This window comes from Planococcus citri, chromosome 1 (genome assembly GCF_950023065.1).
Source record: "Planococcus citri chromosome 1, ihPlaCitr1.1, whole genome shotgun sequence".
Taxonomy (NCBI): Eukaryota; Metazoa; Arthropoda; class Insecta; order Hemiptera; family Pseudococcidae; genus Planococcus; species Planococcus citri.
In genome coordinates, this window is record NC_088677.1 from 18,962,092 (window position 1) to 18,984,335 (window position 22,244).

Below are 22,244 nucleotides of genomic sequence, written 5' to 3' on the forward strand. Positions count from 1 at the left end.
GTGGATTTTTTTACAATATACAGAAATATTTCGACTCAGCTGCTGCAAAGTGCAACGCACGCATTGAAACTCGGCTTGCGATAATTATTCGTAACATGGAAGATTTCTGAGACAAACCGTCTAAGAAAAGTTCTGTTAATCAAGCTAACTATAACGCATTTTTGCATACACACGCTAGTATAGTGACTCACGTAATCGTGTTGGCGAATATACTCGACGCGATAAATCATCCTTTCGCCACCTATCACAGTCAAAGGATTATAATTTTTCATATTTTTCATTTCGTGGAAAAATGAATTTTTTCATTTGCGTGTATTTAAAATGTTTAATTCCATTTATGATTGTGCAATTTTTTTCTGCGGTAAGTTGGTTTGTACATATTTCTACTCGTATCATTCAATTACTACGAGTAGGTACCTAAAATGTGTTCATATAGGCGATTTCCTGTTCTTTTCTTCTTTGCAAATCTGTATTATTTACGATACAGTAGATTATAATTCATATTTTAATAGTGATAGGTATCAAAATTCAGTGATTCATATACCTACTGTGAATCATTCTTTAAAAAACTTGGTTCCATTTCATCAGTCCACCAATGAGGAAACCCAAAACAAAATTTTGATTCAAGTTCGCGGAAAATAATTGTAAGAGATTCAATTTGTCTCGGTTTTTTTGCTTCAAGCTTTCAGTTCGGCAGTATCCGCTAGTTTATTTATTTAGTAATTCAGGCGTTTATAAATTCAAAAATACATTAGACGATACAAATAAATTCAGAGAGCCGAGAGGCTGCTTTTGTATACCTACGAGTACTTATTACTTAATAGGTTTATTCAGAAAATCTGCCTCGATGTCTCTTTATTCGCACGATATCGTGACAATTTGGAATAGGCCTACTTTCAAAAATGTCGTTGAACGGTTTCGTTTTCTTTTGTATTATGCATTATACTTATATTAATGTAGTGGTATTACCTACGTGTATTTTATAAATTGCTCGTGTACTATGTAGGTAGTGAAACCGGAATGTACTGGTACCGCTAATAAGCGTATTCACGTACAAAAACGAGAAACGTTTAAAACTGGGAAGAAATTATTAGCAAATGATATACACGAGGCATTTCCAAATTCGCCGGAAATTACTACCATTGCGACGAAACTTGTTGCCAAATTACCATCTGAATCGGAGTCTAGCTGTAAGCAAGAAGTGAATAAGGTCTTGAATGCTACCACTCAAGTAAGCATTTTGCTGCCACTACTCAGACCCACCCTCCTGCTTAATATCTATGTAGTCTTCCGCACGACATTATAGGAGTACCTAGAACAAGAGATGGATCTCAATGTTAATCCTAGAAATTTATAAAATAAATGTGCTTATTCAGTTTCGCCCATCAAAATACAAATTTTCAAAAGCTTTTATTGCCAGAGCAAATTTGTTTTCTTTTGCGAAGAAAGTTCATTTGGGAGGCTTTTAAACACTAAAAAGGGAAAACAAAAATTTTTTGTAGGTCTTGTAATAGGCAATAAATACCTATACCTACCTCACGTAGGTATCATAATCATAGAATACTCGTACAGCGCCATGCAGGGGTATCATGACCATTACAATATAAATTTCTCCCTGTCCTGTGCACCTCTCACACATTTGGCAAAGTGTACACCCTATAGCTTCGCAAATGGAGTCAGTCCTAAAATCCTTTGTAAGTTGGTACATGGTACACGTTATACTGGAGTAGTCAGTGGCACACTGTGGCAAACACTGCTGTGAGGTCGACAAACACTACTCCGTTGACTTTCTTCTTTTCAAAGCCATCTTCAATGTGCTGTGTTAGGTGTAATATCCAGCTAGTGCATGATTTTCCTGGTCTAAATCCAGCCTGCTGTCTGATCAGCCCCTCATCTATATAGTCAGCCATGTGATTCAAAATTACTCTTTCAAAAATCTTGAATAGGTGACACAGCACTCAGCAGGGAGATAGGTCTGTAACTCTTTGGGTCATTTGCATCTTTGTCTGGTTTCTGTAATGCAATAACATGTGCCTGTCGCCATAGTCTCAGCATTCTTGAAGTTTCTATACAGGCATTAAACACTTTTTGGATCCAATTTATTGCCTATGGTCTGAATACATATTATCCACACCAGCAGCCTTCCTATTTTTGGACAATTTGATTGCAGACTGCACTTCTTTGTTGGTAATTGGTGTGGCAACCTTATTCACTTTCACATCCATGCATCTTTCCATTTTTGTTCGGCTGCTATAATATAGCTATTACTGTCAGTCTTTCCATTCAGGAGTACTTGATGGGCTACTTGGTTAGCTATAACCTGGGCGAAATTACTCTGCTGGGTTTTACCTCCATCAAGTCTCTTCAACAGTTGCCAGGCCCTTCGGCTTGTCTGTCACTACCACAGGTTTTAAACAGTACCTGTCACTACCACTGGTTAAAAACAGTGTCTGTCACTACCACTGGTTTCAAACAGTGACTGTCGCTACCACTGGTTAAAAACAGTGTCTGTCACTATCACTGGTTAAAAACAGTGGCTATCACTACCACTGGTTAAAAACAGTGTCTGTCACTACCACTGGTTTTAAACTGTGTCTGTAACTACCACTGGTTTTAAACTGTGTCTGTCACCACCCTTGGTTTTAAAAAGTGTCTGTCACTGCCACTGGTTTTAAACCGTGTCTGTCACTACCACTGGTTAAAAACAGTGTCTGTCACTGCCACAGGATAAAAACAGTGTCTGTCACTACTACTGGTTAAAAACAGTGTCTGTAACTACCACTGGTTAAAAACAGTGTCTGTCACTACCAGGGCTGTAAGGTAATTTATGTTGGTAAATTACGGCGGTATTTTACTGTATTTTACAGTATTTTACCAAAAGTTTATTACCGTATTTTACCATAATTTACCAAAAAGCCAAATTGAACACTTTTTTCCCATATTTCCTTCATAAATTTCCAAATTTCCATGGAAATTTATGATTTGAAAGTTACCAAAAATTTTCCCCATAAATTTTTAAAAAATGTCCATGGAAAATTTCCTATAATCTCTAATAACACCTAAAACAGATGAAAATTTACTTCAGAGGCAGGTCAGAAGTTCAGAACTTCGAAGTCAAACTACAAATAACTCTTCATATCCAAATTAGTAAAATACCAAAAATACCGTAAAATACCGTATCTTACTGTATTTTACCGCCGTATTTTACCAGCGAATAAATTACAGTAATTTAACAGCCCTGGTCACTACCACTGGTTATAAATAGTGTCTGCCACAAACAATGTTTTTAAAAAGTGTCTGTCACTACCACTGGTTTTAAACAGTGTCTGTCACTACCACTGGTTTAAAACAGTGTCTGTCATTACCACCGGTTAAAAACAGTGTCTGTCACTATCACTGGTTAAAAACAGTGTCTGTCACTACCACTGGTTTTAAAAAGTGTCTGTCACAAACAGTGGTTTTCAACAGTATTTGTCACTGCCACTGGTTTTAAAAAGTGTCTGTCACAAACATTGGTTTTCAACAGTATCTGTCAGTACCACTGGTTTTAAACAGTGTCTGTCACTACCACTAGTTAAAAACAGTGTCTGTCACTACCACTGGTTAAAAATAGTGTCTGTCACTACCACTGGTTTTCAACAGTGTCTGTAACTACCACTGGTTTTAAACTGTGTCTGTCACCACCCCTGGTTTTAAAAAGTGTCTGTCACTACCACTGGTTTTAAAAAGTGTCTATCAGTACCACTGGTTTTAAACAGTGTCTGTCACTACCACCAGTTAAAAACAGTGTCTGTCACTACCACTGGTTTTAAACTGTGTCTGTCACTACCACTGGTTTCAAACAGTGGCTGTCACTACCACTGGTTAAAAACAGTGTCTGTCACTACCACTGGTTTTAAACTGTGTCTGTCACTACCACTGGTGTTAAACTGTGTCTGTCACCACCCTTGGTTTTAAAAAGTGTCTGTCACAAACAGTGCTTTCAACAGTATTTGTCACTGCCACTGGTTTTAAACCGTGTCTGTCACTACCACTGGTTAAAAACAGTGTCTGTCACTGCCACAGGATAAAAACAGTGTCTGTCACTACTACTGGTTAAAAACAGTGTCTGTAACTACCACTGGTTAAAAACAGTGCCTGTCACTAACACTGGTTATAAATAGTGTCTGCCCTCTGCCACAAACAATGTTTTTAAAAAGTGTCTGTCACTACCACTGGTTTTAAAAAGTGTCTGTCACAAACAGTGGTTTTCAACAGTATTTGTCACTACCACTGGTTTTAAAAAGTGTCTGTCACAAACATTGGTTTTCAACAGTATCTGTTAGTACCACTGGTTTTAAACCGTGTCTGTCACTACCACTAGTTAAAAACCGTGTCTGTCACTACCACTGGTTAAAAATAGTGTCTGTCACTACCACTGGTTTTCAACAGTGTCTGTAACTACCACTGGTTTTAAACTGTGTCTGTCACCACCCCTGGTTTTAAAAAGTGTCTGTCACTACCACTGGTTTTAAAAAGTGTCTATCAGTACCACTGGTTTTAAACAGTGTCTGTCACTACCACCAGTTATAAACAGTGTCTGTCACTACCACTGGTTTTAAACTGTGTCTGTCACTACCACTGGTTTCAAACAGTGGCTGTCACTACCACTGGTTAAAAACAGTGTCTGTCACTACCACTGGTTTTAAACTGTGTCTGTCACTACCACTGGTTTTAAACTGTGTCTGTCACCACCGCTGGTTTTAAAAAGTGTCTGTCACAAACAGTGGCTTTCAACAGTATTTGTCAGTACCACTGGTTAAAAACAGTGTCTGTCACTGCCACTGGTTTTAAACCGTGTCAGTCACTACCACTGGTTAAAAACAGTGTCTGTCACTATCACAGGATAAAAACAGTGTCTGTCACTACCACTGACTAAAAACAGTGTCTGTAACTACCACAGGTTTTCAACAGTGTCTGTCCTGTCACTACCACTGGTTTTAAACTGTGTCTGTCACCACCACTGGTTTTAAAAAGTGTCTGTCACTACCACTGGTTTAAAACAGTGTCTGTCACTACCACTGGTTTTAAAAAGTGTCTGTCACAAACAGTGGTTTTCAACAGTATTTGTCACTACCACTGGTTTTAAAAAGTGTCTGTCACAAACATTGGTTTTCAACAGTATCTGTCAGTACCACTGGTTTTAAACAGTGTCTGTCACTACCACTAGTTAAAAACCGTGTCTGTCACTACCACTGGTTAAAAATAGTGTCTGTCACTACCACTGGTTTTCAACAGTATCTGTAACTACCACTGGTTTTAAACTGTGTCTGTCACCACCCCTGGTTTTAAAAAGTGTCTGTCACTACCACTGGTTTTAAAAAGTGTCTATCAGTACCACTGGTTTTAAACAGTGTCTGTCACTACCACCAGTTAAAAACAGTGTCTGTCACTACCACTGGTTTTAAACTGTGTCTGTCACTACCACTGGTTTCAAACAGTGGCTGACACTACCACTGGTTAAAAACAGTGTCTGTCACTACCACTGGTTTTAAACTGTGTCTGTCACTACCACTGGTTTTAAACTGTGTCTGTCACCACCCTTGGTTTTAAAAAGTGTCTGTCACAAACAGTGCTTTCAACAGTATTTGTCACTGCCACTGGTTTTAAACCGTGTCTGTCACTACCACTGGTTAAAAACAGTGTCTGTCACTGCCACAGGATAAAAACAGTGTCTGTCACTACTACTGGTTAAAAACAGTGTCTGTAACTACCACTGGTTAAAAACAGTCTCTGTCACTAACACTGGTTATAAATAGTGTCTGCCACAAACAATGTTTTTAAAAAGTGTCTGTCACTACCACTGGTTTTAAACAGTGTCTGTCACTACCACCGGTTAAAAACAGTGTCTGTCACTATCACTGGTTAAAAACAGTGTCTGTCACTACCACTGGTTTTAAAAAGTGTCTGTCACAAACAGTGGTTTTCAACAGTATTTGTCACTACCACTGGTTTTAAAAAGTGTCTGTCACAAACATTGGTTTTCAACAGTATCTGTTAGTACCACTGGTTTTAAACAGTGTCTGTCACTACCACTAGTTAAAAACCGTGTCTGTCACTACCACTGGTTAAAAATAGTGTCTGTCACTACCACTGGTTTTCAACAGTGTCTGTAACTACCACTGGTTTTAAACTGTGTCTGTCACCACCCCTGGTTTTAAAAAGTGTCTGTCACTACCACTGGTTTTAAAAAGTGTCTATCAGTACCACTGGTTTTAAACAGTGTCTGTCACTACCACCAGTTATAAACAGTGTCTGTCACTACCACTGGTTTTAAACTGTGTCTGTCACTACCACTGGTTTCAAACAGTGGCTGTCACTACCACTGGTTAAAAACAGTGTCTGTCACTACCACTGGTTTTAAACTGTGTCTGTCACCACCACTGGTTTTAAAAAGTGTCTGTCACAAACAGTGTTTTCAACAGTATTTGTCACTGCCACTGGTTTTAAACCGTGTCTGTCACTACCACTGGTTAAAAACAGTGTCTGTCACTGCCACAGGATAAAAACAGTGTCTGTCACTACTACTGGTTAAAAACAGTGTCTGTAACTACCACTGGTTAAAAACAGTGCCTGTCACTAACACTGGTTATAAATAGTGTCTGCCACAAACAATGTTTTTAAAAAGTGTCTGTCACTACCACTGGTTTTAAACAGTGTCTGTCACTACCACTGGTTTAAAACAGTGTCTGTCACTACCACCGGTTAAAAACAGTGTCTGTCACTACCACTGGTTTTAAAAAGTGTCTGTCACAAACAGTGGTTTTCAACAGTATTTGTCACTACCACTGGTTTTAAAAAGTGTCTGTCACAAACATTGGTTTTCAACAGTATCTGTTAGTACCGCTGGTTTTAAACCGTGTCTGTCACTACCACTAGTTAAAAACCGTGTCTGTCACTACCACTGGTTAAAAATAGTGTCTGTCACTACCACTGGTTTTCAACAGTGTCTGTAACTACCACTGGTTTTAAACTGTGTCTGTCACCACCCCTGGTTTTAAAAAGTGTCTGTCACTACCACTGGTTTTAAAAAGTGTCTATCAGTACCACTGGTTTTAAACAGTGTCTGTCACTACCACCAGTTATAAACAGTGTCTGTCACTACCACTGGTTTTAAACTGTGTCTGTCACTACCACTGGTTTCAAACAGTGGCTGTCACTACCACTGGTTAAAAACAGTGTCTGTCACTACCACTGGTTTTAAACTGTGTCTGTCACTACCACTGGTTTTAAACTGTGTCTGTCACCACCCTTGGTTTTAAAAAGTGTCTGTCACAAACAGTGCTTTCAACAGTATTTGTCACTGCCACTGGTTTTAAACCGTGTCTGTCACTACCACTGGTTAAAAACAGTGTCTGTCACTGCCACAGGATAAAAACAGTGTCTGTCACTACTACTGGTTAAAAACAGTGTCTGTAACTACCACTGGTTAAAAACAGTCTCTGTCACTAACACTGGTTATAAATAGTGTCTGCCACAAACAATGTTTTTAAAAAGTGTCTGTCACTACCACTGGTTTTAAACAGTGTCTGTCACTACCACCGGTTAAAAACAGTGTCTGTCACTATCACTGGTTAAAAACAGTGTCTGTCACTACCACTGGTTTTAAAAAGTGTCTGTCACAAACAGTGGTTTTCAACAGTATTTGTCACTACCACTGGTTTTAAAAAGTGTCTGTCACAAACATTGGTTTTCAACAGTATCTGTCAGTACCACTGGTTTCAAACAGTGGCTGACACTACCACTGGTTAAAAACAGTGTCTGTCACTACCACTGGTTTTAAACTGTGTCTGTCACTACCACTGGTTTTAAACTGTGTCTGTCACCACCCTTGGTTTTAAAAAGTGTCTGTCACAAACAGTGCTTTCAACAGTATTTGTCACTGCCACTGGTTTTAAACCGTGTCTGTCACTACCACTGGTTAAAAACAGTGTCTGTCACTGCCACAGGATAAAAACAGTGTCTGTCACTACTACTGGTTAAAAACAGTGTCTGTAACTACCACTGGTTAAAAACAGTCTCTGTCACTAACACTGGTTATAAATAGTGTCTGCCACAAACAATGTTTTTAAAAAGTGTCTGTCACTACCACTGGTTTTAAACAGTGTCTGTCACTACCACCGGTTAAAAACAGTGTCTGTCACTATCACTGGTTAAAAACAGTGTCTGTCACTACCACTGGTTTTAAAAAGTGTCTGTCACAAACAGTGGTTTTCAACAGTATTTGTCACTACCACTGGTTTTAAAAAGTGTCTGTCACAAACATTGGTTTTCAACAGTATCTGTTAGTACCACTGGTTTTAAACAGTGTCTGTCACTACCACTAGTTAAAAACCGTGTCTGTCACTACCACTGGTTAAAAATAGTGTCTGTCACTACCACTGGTTTTCAACAGTGTCTGTAACTACCACTGGTTTTAAACTGTGTCTGTCACCACCCCTGGTTTTAAAAAGTGTCTGTCACTACCACTGGTTTTAAAAAGTGTCTATCAGTACCACTGGTTTTAAACAGTGTCTGTCACTACCACCAGTTATAAACAGTGTCTGTCACTACCACTGGTTTTAAACTGTGTCTGTCACTACCACTGGTTTCAAACAGTGGCTGTCACTACCACTGGTTAAAAACAGTGTCTGTCACTACCACTGGTTTTAAACTGTGTCTGTCACCACCACTGGTTTTAAAAAGTGTCTGTCACAAACAGTGTTTTCAACAGTATTTGTCACTGCCACTGGTTTTAAACCGTGTCTGTCACTACCACTGGTTAAAAACAGTGTCTGTCACTGCCACAGGATAAAAACAGTGTCTGTCACTACTACTGGTTAAAAACAGTGTCTGTAACTACCACTGGTTAAAAACAGTGCCTGTCACTAACACTGGTTATAAATAGTGTCTGCCACAAACAATGTTTTTAAAAAGTGTCTGTCACTACCACTGGTTTTAAACAGTGTCTGTCACTACCACTGGTTTAAAACAGTGTCTGTCACTACCACCGGTTAAAAACAGTGTCTGTCACTACCACTGGTTTTAAAAAGTGTCTGTCACAAACAGTGGTTTTCAACAGTATTTGTCACTACCACTGGTTTTAAAAAGTGTCTGTCACAAACATTGGTTTTCAACAGTATCTGTTAGTACCGCTGGTTTTAAACCGTGTCTGTCACTACCACTAGTTAAAAACCGTGTCTGTCACTACCACTGGTTAAAAATAGTGTCTGTCACTACCACTGGTTTTCAACAGTGTCTGTAACTACCACTGGTTTTAAACTGTGTCTGTCACCACCCCTGGTTTTAAAAAGTGTCTGTCACTACCACTGGTTTTAAAAAGTGTCTATCAGTACCACTGGTTTTAAACAGTGTCTGTCACTACCACCAGTTATAAACAGTGTCTGTCACTACCACTGGTTTTAAACTGTGTCTGTCACTACCACTGGTTTCAAACAGTGGCTGTCACTACCACTGGTTAAAAACAGTGTCTGTCACTACCACTGGTTTTAAACTGTGTCTGTCACTACCACTGGTTTTAAACTGTGTCTGTCACCACCCTTGGTTTTAAAAAGTGTCTGTCACAAACAGTGCTTTCAACAGTATTTGTCACTGCCACTGGTTTTAAACCGTGTCTGTCACTACCACTGGTTAAAAACAGTGTCTGTCACTGCCACAGGATAAAAACAGTGTCTGTCACTACTACTGGTTAAAAACAGTGTCTGTAACTACCACTGGTTAAAAACAGTCTCTGTCACTAACACTGGTTATAAATAGTGTCTGCCACAAACAATGTTTTTAAAAAGTGTCTGTCACTACCACTGGTTTTAAACAGTGTCTGTCACTACCACCGGTTAAAAACAGTGTCTGTCACTATCACTGGTTAAAAACAGTGTCTGTCACTACCACTGGTTTTAAAAAGTGTCTGTCACAAACAGTGGTTTTCAACAGTATTTGTCACTACCACTGGTTTTAAAAAGTGTCTGTCACAAACATTGGTTTTCAACAGTATCTGTCAGTACCACTGGTTTTAAACAGTGTCTGTCACTACCACTAGTTAAAAACAGTGTCTGTCACTACCACTGGTTAAAAATAGTGTCTGTCACTACCACTGGTTTTCAACAGTGTCTGTAACTACCACTGGTTTTAAACTGTGTCTGTCACCACCCCTGGTTTTAAAAAGTGTCTGTCACTACCACTGGTTTTAAAAAGTGTCTATCAGTACCACTGGTTTTAAACAGTGTCTGTCACTACCACCAGTTAAAAACAGTGTCTGTCACTACCACTGGTTTTAAACTGTGTCTGTCACTACCACTGGTTTCAAACAGTGGCTGACACTACCACTGGTTAAAAACAGTGTCTGTCACTACCACTGGTTTTAAACTGTGTCTGTCACTACCACTGGTTTTAAACTGTGTCTGTCACCACCCTTGGTTTTAAAAAGTGTCTGTCACAAACAGTTCTTTCAACAGTATTTGTCACTGCCACTGGTTTTAAACCGTGTCTGTCACTACCACTGGTTAAAAACAGTGTCTGTCACTGCCACAGGATAAAAACAGTGTCTGTCACTACTACTGGTTAAAAACAGTGTCTGTAACTACCACTGGTTAAAAACAGTCTCTGTCACTAACACTGGTTATAAATAGTGTCTGCCACAAACAATGTTTTTAAAAAGTGTCTGTCACTACCACTGGTTTTAAACAGTGTCTGTCACTACCACTGGTTTAAAACAGTGTCTGTCACTACCACCGGTTAAAAACAGTGTCTGTCACTATCACTGGTTAAAAACAGTGTCTGTCACTACCACTGGTTTTAAAAAGTGTCTGTCACAAACAGTGGTTTTCAACAGTATTTGTCACTACCACTGGTTTTAAAAAGTGTCTGTCACAAACATTGGTTTTCAACAGTATCTGTCAGTACCACTGGTTTTAAACAGTGTCTGTCACTACCACTAGTTAAAAACAGTGTCTGTCACTACCACTGGTTAAAAATAGTGTCTGTCACTACCACTGGTTTTCAACAGTGTCTGTAACTACCACTGGTTTTAAACTGTGTCTGTCACCACCCCTGGTTTTAAAAAGTGTCTGTCACTACCACTGGTTTTAAAAAGTGTCTATCAGTACCACTGGTTTTAAACAGTGTCTGTCACTACCACCAGTTAAAAACAGTGTCTGTCACTACCACTGGTTTTAAACTGTGTCTGTCACTACCACTGGTTTCAAACAGTGGCTGACACTACCACTGGTTAAAAACAGTGTCTGTCACTACCACTGGTTTTAAACTGTGTCTGTCACTACCACTGGTTTTAAACTGTGTCTGTCACCACCCTTGGTTTTAAAAAGTGTCTGTCACAAACAGTTCTTTCAACAGTATTTGTCACTGCCACTGGTTTTAAACCGTGTCTGTCACTACCACTGGTTAAAAACAGTGTCTGTCACTGCCACAGGATAAAAACAGTGTCTGTCACTACTACTGGTTAAAAACAGTGTCTGTAACTACCACTGGTTAAAAACAGTCTCTGTCACTAACACTGGTTATAAATAGTGTCTGCCACAAACAATGTTTTTAAAAAGTGTCTGTCACTACCACTGGTTTTAAACAGTGTCTGTCACTACCACTGGTTTAAAACAGTGTCTGTCACTACCACCGGTTAAAAACAGTGTCTGTCACTATCACTGGTTAAAAACAGTGTCTGTCACCACCACTGGTTTTAAAAAGTGTCTGTCACAAACAGTGGTTTTCAACAGTATTTGTCACTACCACTGGTTTTAAAAAGTGTCTGTCACAAACATTGGTTTTCAACAGTATCTGTTAGTACCACTGGTTTTAAACAGTGTCTGTCACTACCACTAGTTAAAAACCGTGTCTGTCACTACCACTGGTTAAAAATAGTGTCTGTCACTACCACTGGTTTTCAACAGTGTCTGTAACTACCACTGGTTTTAAACTGTGTCTGTCACCACCCCTGGTTTTAAAAAGTGTCTGTCACTACCACTGGTTTTAAAAAGTGTCTATCAGTACCACTGGTTTTAAACAGTGTCTGTCACTACCACCAGTTATAAACAGTGTCTGTCACTACCACTGGTTTTAAACTGTGTCTGTCACTACCACTGGTTTCAAACAGTGGCTGTCACTACCACTGGTTAAAAACAGTGTCTGTCACTACCACTGGTTTTAAACTGTGTCTGTCACCACCACTGGTTTTAAAAAGTGTCTGTCACAAACAGTGGCTTTCAACAGTATTTGTCACTACCACTGGTTAAAAACAGTGTCTGTCACTGCCACTGGTTTTGAACCGTGTCTGTCACTACCACTGGTTAAAAACAGTGTCTGTCACTATCACAGGATAAAAACAGTGTCTGTCACTACCACTGACTAAAAACAGTGTCTGTAACTACCACAGGTTTTCAACAGTGTCTGTCCTGTCACTACCACTGGTTTTAAACTGTGTCTGTCACCACCACTGGTTTTAAAAAGTGTCTGTCACTACCACTGGTTTTAAAAAGTGTCTGTCACTACCACTGGTTTTAAACAGTGTCTGTCACTACCACTGGTTAAAAACAGTGTCTGTCACTACCAAGGGTTTTAAACTGTGTCTGTCACTACCACTGGTTTTAAAAAGTGTCCTGTCACTACCACTGGTTTTAAAAAGTGTCTGTCACGAACACTGGTTTTAAACTGTGTCTGTCACAAACACTGGTTTCAATCAGTGTCTGTCACAAACACTGGTTTTAAAAAGTGTCTGTCACTACCACTGGTTTTAAACTGTGTCTGTCACAAACACTGGTTTCAATCAGTGTCTGTCACTACCACTAGTTAAAAACAGCGTCTGTCACAAACACTGGTTTCAATCAGTGTCTGTCACTACCACTAGTTAAAAACAGCGTCTGTCACAAACACTGGTTTCAATCAGTGTCTGTCACAAACACTGGTTTTAAACAGTATCTGTCACTACCACTGGTTAAAAATAGTGTCTGTCACTACCGCTGGTTACAAACAGTGTATGTCACAAGTCCACGCAGCAGGAATATTGTACTGCTAGCTTTCTCAATGAGCAAAAGTGTCTTCTTATTTTTTATTTCACATTCAAAAACTCGTCTTTTTATTCGGCGCAATTGGTATTTTTATTCATTTTTTCTCGTGTAAGTCAGCAAATGTTTGGTTTTCTCAACCCCCCCCTCTCCGCTCCCACCAGAGAACGCTTAGTTACATCCCTGCCTACTGCATTAAATTGATACACCTACGTTTGCATTTGCATACATATACCTACATGAATCCGGATGATTTCAGATAGTGACTGGAAAATTGTTCACACTAACGATGGAAATCTGTTTCCAGAACTGCGCGGAGCATAATGTAAGTATAATTACTAATCTTTCGATATTTGGTTCAAAAAAATTGTATAATCCCTAAAAATTATTCCAGCATCGCGTTAAACCTTTTTCAGACAAACGAATGTGAAATATGCACGAGCAAAGTTTGGCAAAAACCGTGGGAAGGCGGTTTCGATGTCCGAGAATTTCAATGCAACAATAGTAATGCTAGAACAACCAAAGTCAAATCGTTTGAATTTGACTTATTTCATTGATTTTCAAAATTATGTACATACCTACCTACATAAATTGAGTTTTTTATCAATACTTTGATTGGACCACATTTGGATCTACAAAATACGAGTATGTATCCGGATCTAATTTCCTCGTGCTTACCTATTTTGAAAATAACTCAATAGGATGGATTTTTTAATGTAAACGCGATGCAATAATACGCTGAGTAAACATGTTTTATTTGTCTTTTCGTTCACTTACCTATACCTATCTGCATTTTACAAGTTCGCTTGTAATCTTCAACTTGGGCTACCAAAAAGTGTGTACTTGGAAATTTCAAAGGAATGTCAAATCCCAAGTCAAGATCATCGATTAGATTTTCATTCAGAAAAAGCCTAAGGCCCTCTATAATCATTCAGTTTAGTACGCGAAAAAAAATAATAAACCAACCGGATGAATCTAGTTGGTTTTTATTTCTATTACGTCATAGCGGTGATTTATTTTTCTCCATTTGAACATTTGAAGCTTGGTACCTACGAAAAATAATAAATTTTCATTTCAAGATTTGAGATACAGTTGGCGTATGTACAGTGTTGCCATTTGGTGCAATTGCGCATTGAGCAGTGCGTCAAAAAAATAACAATCGAAACGAATGAAATGAAAATAATACATTACTTATGCCATGGTACATTATTACTACCCTCCTCTCCGCTTTCGTCTTCTGCGAACAAATAAGGTGGACGTAAAATGAAAATGATTGCCATTTTGGCGAGTTTGGTAGTCTTAATTAATATAATCATCTTGTAACACCATCATCATAGCTATAGCCACCTCACTTTACTGGTTACTTAATCAAATCTATAGTGAAATAACAGCGAGTTTATTTCGATCTCATTCGTAAGTGCTTAGATCGTGTTAGCTGACATTTTCGAAATATGAATTTCATTTTTTTTACTTCGTTGTTGGTGGTTTTCACTGTGAAGGTGATAGCTCTACCAGAGGTAAGTACAAGTATAGTAAATACCTTTATTCGAGTGTCTATTTATTAGGTACCTATTTCTAAAGAGTAATCGGGTAGGTAGTGGAGAAAGCACTGCCGTGGATCGAATTCTTTGACTTCTTTGTCGTGTTATATTGGGTATGGATACCTACCTAATTTAATTTTAAGGTCGCCCATTTTCGATATAGAGCATTTTTACAATTAGAAACACTTTTATTATTAGATTACTTCGGTACCTGTCGATCTCCTATTTTAGATCACCCAACTGGGATTAAAGACAAAATTCTCGACGGATTTACCTTTACCAAATCCTACATCAGAAAACAGTACCTATATAAGCATGATGATTGAAAATTAGTGAAATGAAATGACACTGTCTCGAATCGCGATGGTTTTAAAAAATGCAAAATTTGTTTCAACTTTCAACTTTGAATTGACTTGAAAATTTCAGTTTTTAAAATATCAAGTAGGCTACCCATCTACCTACCTGATTATATATACCTACACCTACCTACTTGATACTTATGTACTTGAAACCATCATCTTTCATTGCGTAGGTTATTGAACCAGAATACGCGAATGTCCACAGTGCATCTCTTCAAAAACGAGCAGCTCCGCGTGAAAAAGTTGAAAGTACAGCTGGCTATAAACGTCCTGCAAATCCAAATTCCACTGAGGTAGCAAGTGTAGCCAAAAGAATTATGACTAAATTCAACGCCGACAGAATTTGGGACTGTAGACAAAAACTGAGAAAAATCTTCGGTGGAACAACACAAGTTGGTGATTCGTCTTGATTTTTCCAGTGCCAACGCGACTTGTCTTTTTACTCGTAAAAAAAATACCTACTTGAAATTTCAATAATTTTTAGGTGATAACCGGATTAAGAACTGAATTAGATTTGGAGATTTGCACTCACGCATGTAGAGGCGAAATTGTTGATGTAAGTATAGGTACTCACTCACATAGGTATAGGTAGGTATATCACAGTCGCACTTGATAATTCAATTCGATGCTTATCTCGTAAAACTTATTTCTATCGATATCCCAATTATCTAACTCGTATGTATAATTTGATTGTATTACGTGTACAAAATTTTCAGTATGACGATTGTAAAAATTGCACGGTTGAAGTTTGGGAAAGAAAGTGGGAAAACTATTTCGAAGTTATTAGCTTCGGCTGTAGTGATGGTGTATCAAACGTTGTCAGGGTAAGAGAGTATAATATAAACAACACTTATTTGAGTATAACCTTATGTACCTGTACCCTGTACCTAATACCTTTAGCATTACCCATGTAGGTAGTTAGGTAGGTAGGTTAAGTAACATCGTAAAATGGCACATGTATATACAGACGCATAAAAAATTCATCTCAAAAACACAGCGATTCCTCTATTTTTGCATTTAGTCATCATCTGACTCAGAAAAATGACCATTCTTGTGGGAAAAACTAGAAATATCGTATCTTCAATAATTCCGCAATTCGTCCATTGAAAAAAGTGTAGGCACCTGGAAGAAGAAAATAAAACTTTCAAATTTTATAAACCAAACTATTTACGCTGAATTTTAGATACTTACTTATTGAAAATAAATCCAAAAATTCGCGAATCGTTAAATATCTAGTAATTAATAAAAACGCGAATTCCAAAATTTTATAAAATTTTAAAAAGTATTTTATGTCCATGTTTGCCTTTGAAAATGTACATCAAGTTAGCTGTTTCGTTCTTAAACAAAAACCTCGATGTTGATTAGAGAAAAAAAGTTCGCATACATTTACGTAGGTACTTATCTACAGTATGACACAAAAGTAGTGCTCGGTGGCTTTTTTTCCAAGTGGAAAGAGCTAGAGAGATGAATGAAGCAGCGATGAGTAGGGAAAACTAAGGGTTTTCAAAAGCGACCTTGAAAATTTCAGGTCCATACACAGGGTGTCCACAAAATAAAAAACCGGTTTGGTCAAAAAATTCACAGAGGTTTTTATTGGCGCAATGTATTCTACACACTAATGCGACAAAAACTTGATAAGAATTTATTGAAACCGGTTCATTAATTTGGAACCAGTTAACAAAAAATACCCAAAAATTGTAGATATAGAAAAAAGCTTGAGACAAAAGTTGTAGAGCGTGAAAAATTACACAATCCTGTCTAATCATACTTTGAAACCAGTTTATTGGTTTGCATTTAGCAACCAGTTTTCAACAATCACCTATTAAACGTTAGAGATGGAGAAAAAAGCTTGAAACAAAAGTTGTAGAGCGTGAAAAGTTGAACCATTTTCGTTGATAGGATTTTGAAACCGGTTCATTAATTAGCAACCAGTTATCAAAAATAACCTAAAAATTAGAGAATGAGAAAAAAGCTTGAAACAAAAGTTGTAGAGCGTGAAAAATTGAACCATTTCCATTGATCGGATTTTGAAACCGGTTCATTAATTAGCAACCAGTTATCAAAAATAACCTAAAAACTGGAGATGGAGAAAAAAGCTTGAAACAAAAGTTGTGGGGCATGAAAAATTACACAATAATTCTGTTCAATCACATTTTGAAACCGGTTCATTGATTTGAATTTGACAACCAGTTTTCGACAATCACCTAAAAATTGAAGATAGAGAAAAAAGCTTGAAACAAAAGTTGTGGAGCGTGAAAAATTGAACCATTTTTATTGATCAGATTTTGAAACCGGTTCATTAATTTGCAACCAGTTGACAAAAATTTCCTAAAAATTGAAACCTGAGAAAAAAGCTTGAAATAAAAGTTGTAGGGCGTGAAAAATACACAATTCCGTGTAATCACATTTTGAAACCGGTTCATTGGTTCATATTTAGCAACCAGTTTTTGACAATCATCTGAAGATTGAAGATAGAGACGAAAGCTTGAAACAAAAGTTGTAGAGCGTGAAAAATTACCCATTTCTCTGTAATCACATTTTGAAACCGGTTCGTTCAGGTTTGCATTTAGCGACCAGTTTTTGAAAAACACGTAAAAATTGAAGATTAAGAAAAAAACATGGAACAAAAGTTGTAGAGCGTGGAGCTTTTTTCTTGGTCTCCAATTTTTAGGTAATTTTTGATAACTGGTTGCAAATTGATGAACCGGTTTCAAAATCTGACGAGCGAAAATGGTTCAATTTTTCACGCCCTATAACTTTTGTTTCAAGTTTTTTTCTCAATTATCAATTTTTAGGCAATTTATAATGACTGATTGCAAATTAATGAACCGGTTTGATAATCTGATCAGAGAAAATGGTTCAATTTTTCACGCTCCACAACTTTTGTTCCAAGCTTTTTTCTCTATCTCCAATTTTTAGGTATTTTTTGTCAACTGGTTGCAAATTAATGAACCGGTTTCAAAAAATTCATATCACGTTTTTGTCGCCTTAGTGTGTAGAATACATTGCGCCAATAAAAACCGGTTTGAATATTTTGACCAAACCGGTTTTTCAATTTTTGGGAACCCTGTGCGTGGGCCAGAAATTTTCAAGGTCACTTTTGAAAGCCCTTATTTTTCCCTACTCAACACCGCTTCATTCATCTCGCTAGCTTTTTCTACTTAGAAATAAAAGCCACTGATTGAAAATCAATTATATTACCTATTCACATTTATTCAACATTAAATAGGCTCAAAAGATTAACAAATTGTATTGATCCTTTCTTGCAGGTCGAATGAGTCAGCAAATAATCGAAAAAACTGAAAAGTGAATGAAATATTACAAATATCAATATTTTTCTATTAAAGCACTATACTTTCATTCAAACCATCATCATAATATTAAGATCTGAGATTTCTTATTTTTTTTTTTTTATCAATATTATGATTTGTAATTTAATAATTTTTTATATCTGTGTTCATTTTTGTAGCGCAATAAAATAAAATCAATTTTTATTCGTATTGCAAGTAATATATCTATAGACCGACTCGTATTTTTGTATTAGAATAGGTATTTCATTTCGTATGCCTGAACAGAAAGGCCACCTATCAAATTAAAATAACATGTAGATGCAGATACCTATTTAATTTATTCTGATTGTAGAATCTGTTTATTGGGTATTCGGTGAGCGGATATCTTACTTGGTAGGAAACGCAAAAACTGAAGCTGGCTAAAACAGAAGTTCGAGGCTACATTGTTCCAAGTGATTGGTGAACTGGTGGAATATTTTCGATTATTTTCGCCACAGATTACCAATTTTAAGTCACTGTATTGGTAATAATAGTGTATCGGTTGAATGACAGATTCAACAGAAGTGCAATGATTTGATTTGATGCTTTGAAGGTTTAACAGATAAATTCGGTGAAAATTTGATGAATTCTTCAGACTTTTGAAATCTCATGAAAGTTTTTAAAACAGAAAAAATTGATTAGTTTTCAAAATCAACATTAGGTATTTTCGTAAACAACTTTCTGGCAAAAAAAATTTCCACGGTTTAAAACTTTTTTTTTCAGAGAATTTCATTTGTAGGTGCGGTACCTACCTTATAAGAGTACATACCTACCTATCTCCATTATTTCATCTACCTATACGAGATGCCTAGACACTCGAGTTCGAAGAACGAACTCTATGAAGAAAATATCGAACTAAGCGAGCTTTCGAAATTCGAATAATTTAAAAGTCCCATCTAGTCCCAACATTCTTGTATCTATGAAAATTCTTAGGCTACTGGCAGCTATATTTCTTATTGTTTCTGTCCATATCGACGCGATTTTAATTTTCTCCCTTTTTTTTTATGTTCTTAGGTAGAGGAGTGAATCACTCATCAGTCATCATGCTCGTATGTTTGCGAAGTGAAAAGTAGCGCTAACGGTTTTCACGATGTGATTAAATTTTCGCTTTCGATGTCCACCAGATGAATAATGAGTACCAATAGTACCATATTGGCGGCGTTTTAGAAGACATCAGAGATGCAATGGTTTGTCAATCCCTACCTTCCCACTTGAATGATTTTATTTCGAATCAGAACCCATTTTTTAAACAATCGAAGAATGCCCGAATTTTTCTTTCTAGTTTTATTTCAGTTTTTCAAACATCTCTTATGATTTTATCTAGGTACCTACCTAACTTTTCTTTTATAATGAATTGTTATTATTTTTGTCCTACGCGAATATTTGCTGTATCAACATTAATAAATCATAATTGGTGTCGCTTAATCCGCTCAATTTTCCAACTTTACCCGCCCAGAATGACTTTGATGTGCCTAAGGCAGGAAATTAGTTTATTACATGTTCATTCACTCAATTAAGTAGAACACTATCAAAGTTGAAAATTTTGAAGAAAAAAAAAGATAATGCATAAACTAGGATTTAAAATGACGAATTCTCTTGTGAACATTGAATAATATACAGTACTGCAAAACCCAAGCATTATATCGAGTTCCTCTTACTTATCAAGAAATCCACACTGAAGGTCATTTTTTTCTTACTCTAAAATTTCAAAAGTTTTTCAAGCTCAAAAATTGTAAATTGTAAAAATCAAAAATTGCTGAGTTCCAAAATTTTTTTAAATTTTAGATCAAGAAAAAAAATTATAAGTCTTACCTATAACAAAATTTTATTTTTTGATGCGATATTATTTTCCGCATTTTTTTTATTCTTCGCGATTTTTCAAGACAGAAGATCATTTTTTGTAGTCCCTTCAATGTGCAAGTTTGGCAAAAAGTTGTGGTATGTAACTTTGTTCATTATTTCAAAGAACTACTGACCCCCACGCCACGGTAACAATTGAATTTTGGCTTTTAGATTATTTTGAAAATGTATTTTGCCCCTTCAATTTCCAAGATAGGCAACTTGTTTGTCTTACTCGTATATTTTTTCTTGTTTACTCGAAACTACCTGGTTACGTACATCCGAAGTTTGTACTACCACTCCCTGGACACCCTGGTAAAATTCTCATTCGAATCCAAGTAGATGTAGATCGTAGAATTAGCCCTTGCCCTAAAAAAAAGTGATCCTACTTACAAAATGGCGGCCACTTTGATTGACAGATCAGCCAAAATCGCAGATTTTGCGTTCCAACGTAGAACTTGCACGAAATTTTTCAAACCGTACAAAGATAGATCGAAAGATCAAACAAAAATTCCACCTGTCAAAATTTCAAAAGCTCAAGTGCCTTTTTCGATTTTTGGTGAATTTGTGAAAATCAAATTTAGACCAAAAATGAGGGAAAAAATTAAAATTTTACCAAATTGACCAAGAAAGCTGAAAATTGGGATATACCCTATTTTCTACACGCCAAATCGATTAGATACTGCTTCAACCAGTTTTGAGCAGTTCTGGATTCTGGAGCCTCCAGCAGATTTTTGAAACTCGGGATTCTCACAAAATTTTATCAAATGGAGATGGAAAGCCGAAATTCATTCTGCGAACTAATTTCAATACGCTACGAAGTCGACTGCAGGTGGATTTTAAGTCGTTTTGGAGCTTACAGCGACTTTTTGAAAATTACTGGCGTCTACAGTAGATTTTTGAGACTTGAAATTTCCCAAAATTTCATCAAACGGAGATGGAAAGCCGAAATATACTCTGCACTCCAATTTTAACATCCTCTGAAGACGACTTCAGGTGTGTTCAAGTTATTTTGTAGCCTCCAGCAACTTTTTGAAAATTACTGGAGTCTGCACCAGATTTTTGAAACTTGGAATTCCCATAACATTTTATCAAATGGAGTTGGCAAGCTGAAATTTACTTCGCAAAATAATTTCAATACGATATGAAGTCGACCGCATGGTGGTTTCAAACGGTTTTGAAGCTTCCAGCTACTTTTTGGGAATTTCAATTTTCCAAAAAGCTCCATACAACTTTTCAAAATGTCGCTGGAGGCTCCAAAACGGCTGGAAATCCACCAGCAGTCGACATCTAGCGTATTGAAATTAGTTTGAGTAATGAATTTCGGCTTTCCATCTCCATTTTATGAAATTTTGGGAAATTTCAAGTTTCAAAAATCTACTGGAGGCTCCAGTAATTTTCAAAAAGTTGTTGGAGGATCCAAAAGGATTTGAAATTCGCCTGCAGTCGACTTCGTAGAGTTTTGGAAATTAGTTTTCAGAATGAATTTCGGCTTTCCATTTCCATTTGATAAAAAATGTTGTGGGAATTTCAAGTTTTTGAAAATTTGTTGGAGACTCCAGAAATTTTCAAAAAGTCGGTGGAGGCTCCAAAACGACTTGAAATCCACCTCCAGGTGACTTCGTAGAGTATTGAAAATTTGTTTTCAGAATGAATTTCGGCTTTCCATCTCCATTTGATTAAATGTTGTGGGAATTTCAAGTTTTTGAAAATCTGTTGGAGACTCCAGAAATTTTCAAAATCACTGGAGGCTCCAAAACTACTTGAAATCCACCTCCGGTGACTTCCCATCGTATTGAAATTAGTTTACAGAATGAATTTTGAATTTCCAACCCCTTTGATGAAATTGTGTGGGAATGTCAAGTTTCAAAAATCTGCTGGAGGCTCCAGAACTGCTCAAAACGGGTTGAAACAGTTTCCAATCGATTTGGCGTGTCGAAAATAGGGTGTATCCCAAATTTCAGCTTTCTGGGTTAATTTGTTGAAATTTTGATTTTTTCCACATTTTTGGCCTTTTGATTTTCAAAAATTCAGCAAAAATCGAATAAGGCACTTCAGCACTTAAAATTTTGACATGGTATTGTTATTCGAAAATTTCAAGTGCTAAAGTGCTTTTTTCGGTTTTTA

General features: G+C 37.0%; 1 protein-coding gene across 3 annotated transcripts; it reads left to right on the forward strand.

Annotated features, from left to right (window-relative positions):
- The first annotated feature begins 67 nt into the window (after positions 1-67).
- Positions 68-19,703, forward strand: LOC135849692 (onchocystatin-like). Of its 3 annotated transcripts, XR_010559605.1 has the most exons (8): positions 68-361; positions 1,007-1,231; positions 13,309-13,374; positions 13,466-14,566; positions 15,123-15,341; positions 15,434-15,505; positions 15,666-15,773; positions 18,219-18,481. XR_010559605.1 is itself a non-coding variant. In XM_065370216.1 (5 exons), the coding sequence occupies exons 1-5, from the start codon at positions 14,501-14,503 to the stop codon at positions 19,302-19,304; spliced, it is 477 nt and encodes a 158-aa protein (XP_065226288.1). In that variant the 5' UTR covers positions 14,290-14,500; the 3' UTR covers positions 19,305-19,703. The 3 variants fall into 3 exon arrangements, 2 of the variants coding, with proteins under 2 accessions (XP_065226288.1, XP_065226289.1); XM_065370216.1 differs by lacking the exons at positions 68-361; positions 1,007-1,231; positions 13,309-13,374; positions 18,219-18,481 and adding an exon at positions 19,293-19,703 and having other exon boundaries at positions 14,290-14,566; XM_065370217.1 differs by lacking the exons at positions 68-361; positions 1,007-1,231; positions 13,309-13,374 and having other exon boundaries at positions 14,293-14,566; positions 18,219-18,449.
- The last annotated feature ends 2,541 nt before the right edge of the window (positions 19,704-22,244 follow it).

Excerpts from the sequence above, each read along its gene's own strand:
- LOC135849692 (XM_065370216.1), top strand. The coding sequence starts at position 14,501 with ATGAATTTCATTTTTTTTACTTCGTTGTTGGTGGTTTTCACTGTGAAG. Across the intron at positions 15,342-15,433 it reads TCTTCGGTGGAACAACACAA|GTGATAACCGGATTAAGAAC; the intron begins GTTGGTGATTCG and ends AATAATTTTTAG. Across the intron at positions 15,506-15,665 it reads GTAGAGGCGAAATTGTTGAT|TATGACGATTGTAAAAATTG; the intron begins GTAAGTATAGGT and ends CAAAATTTTCAG.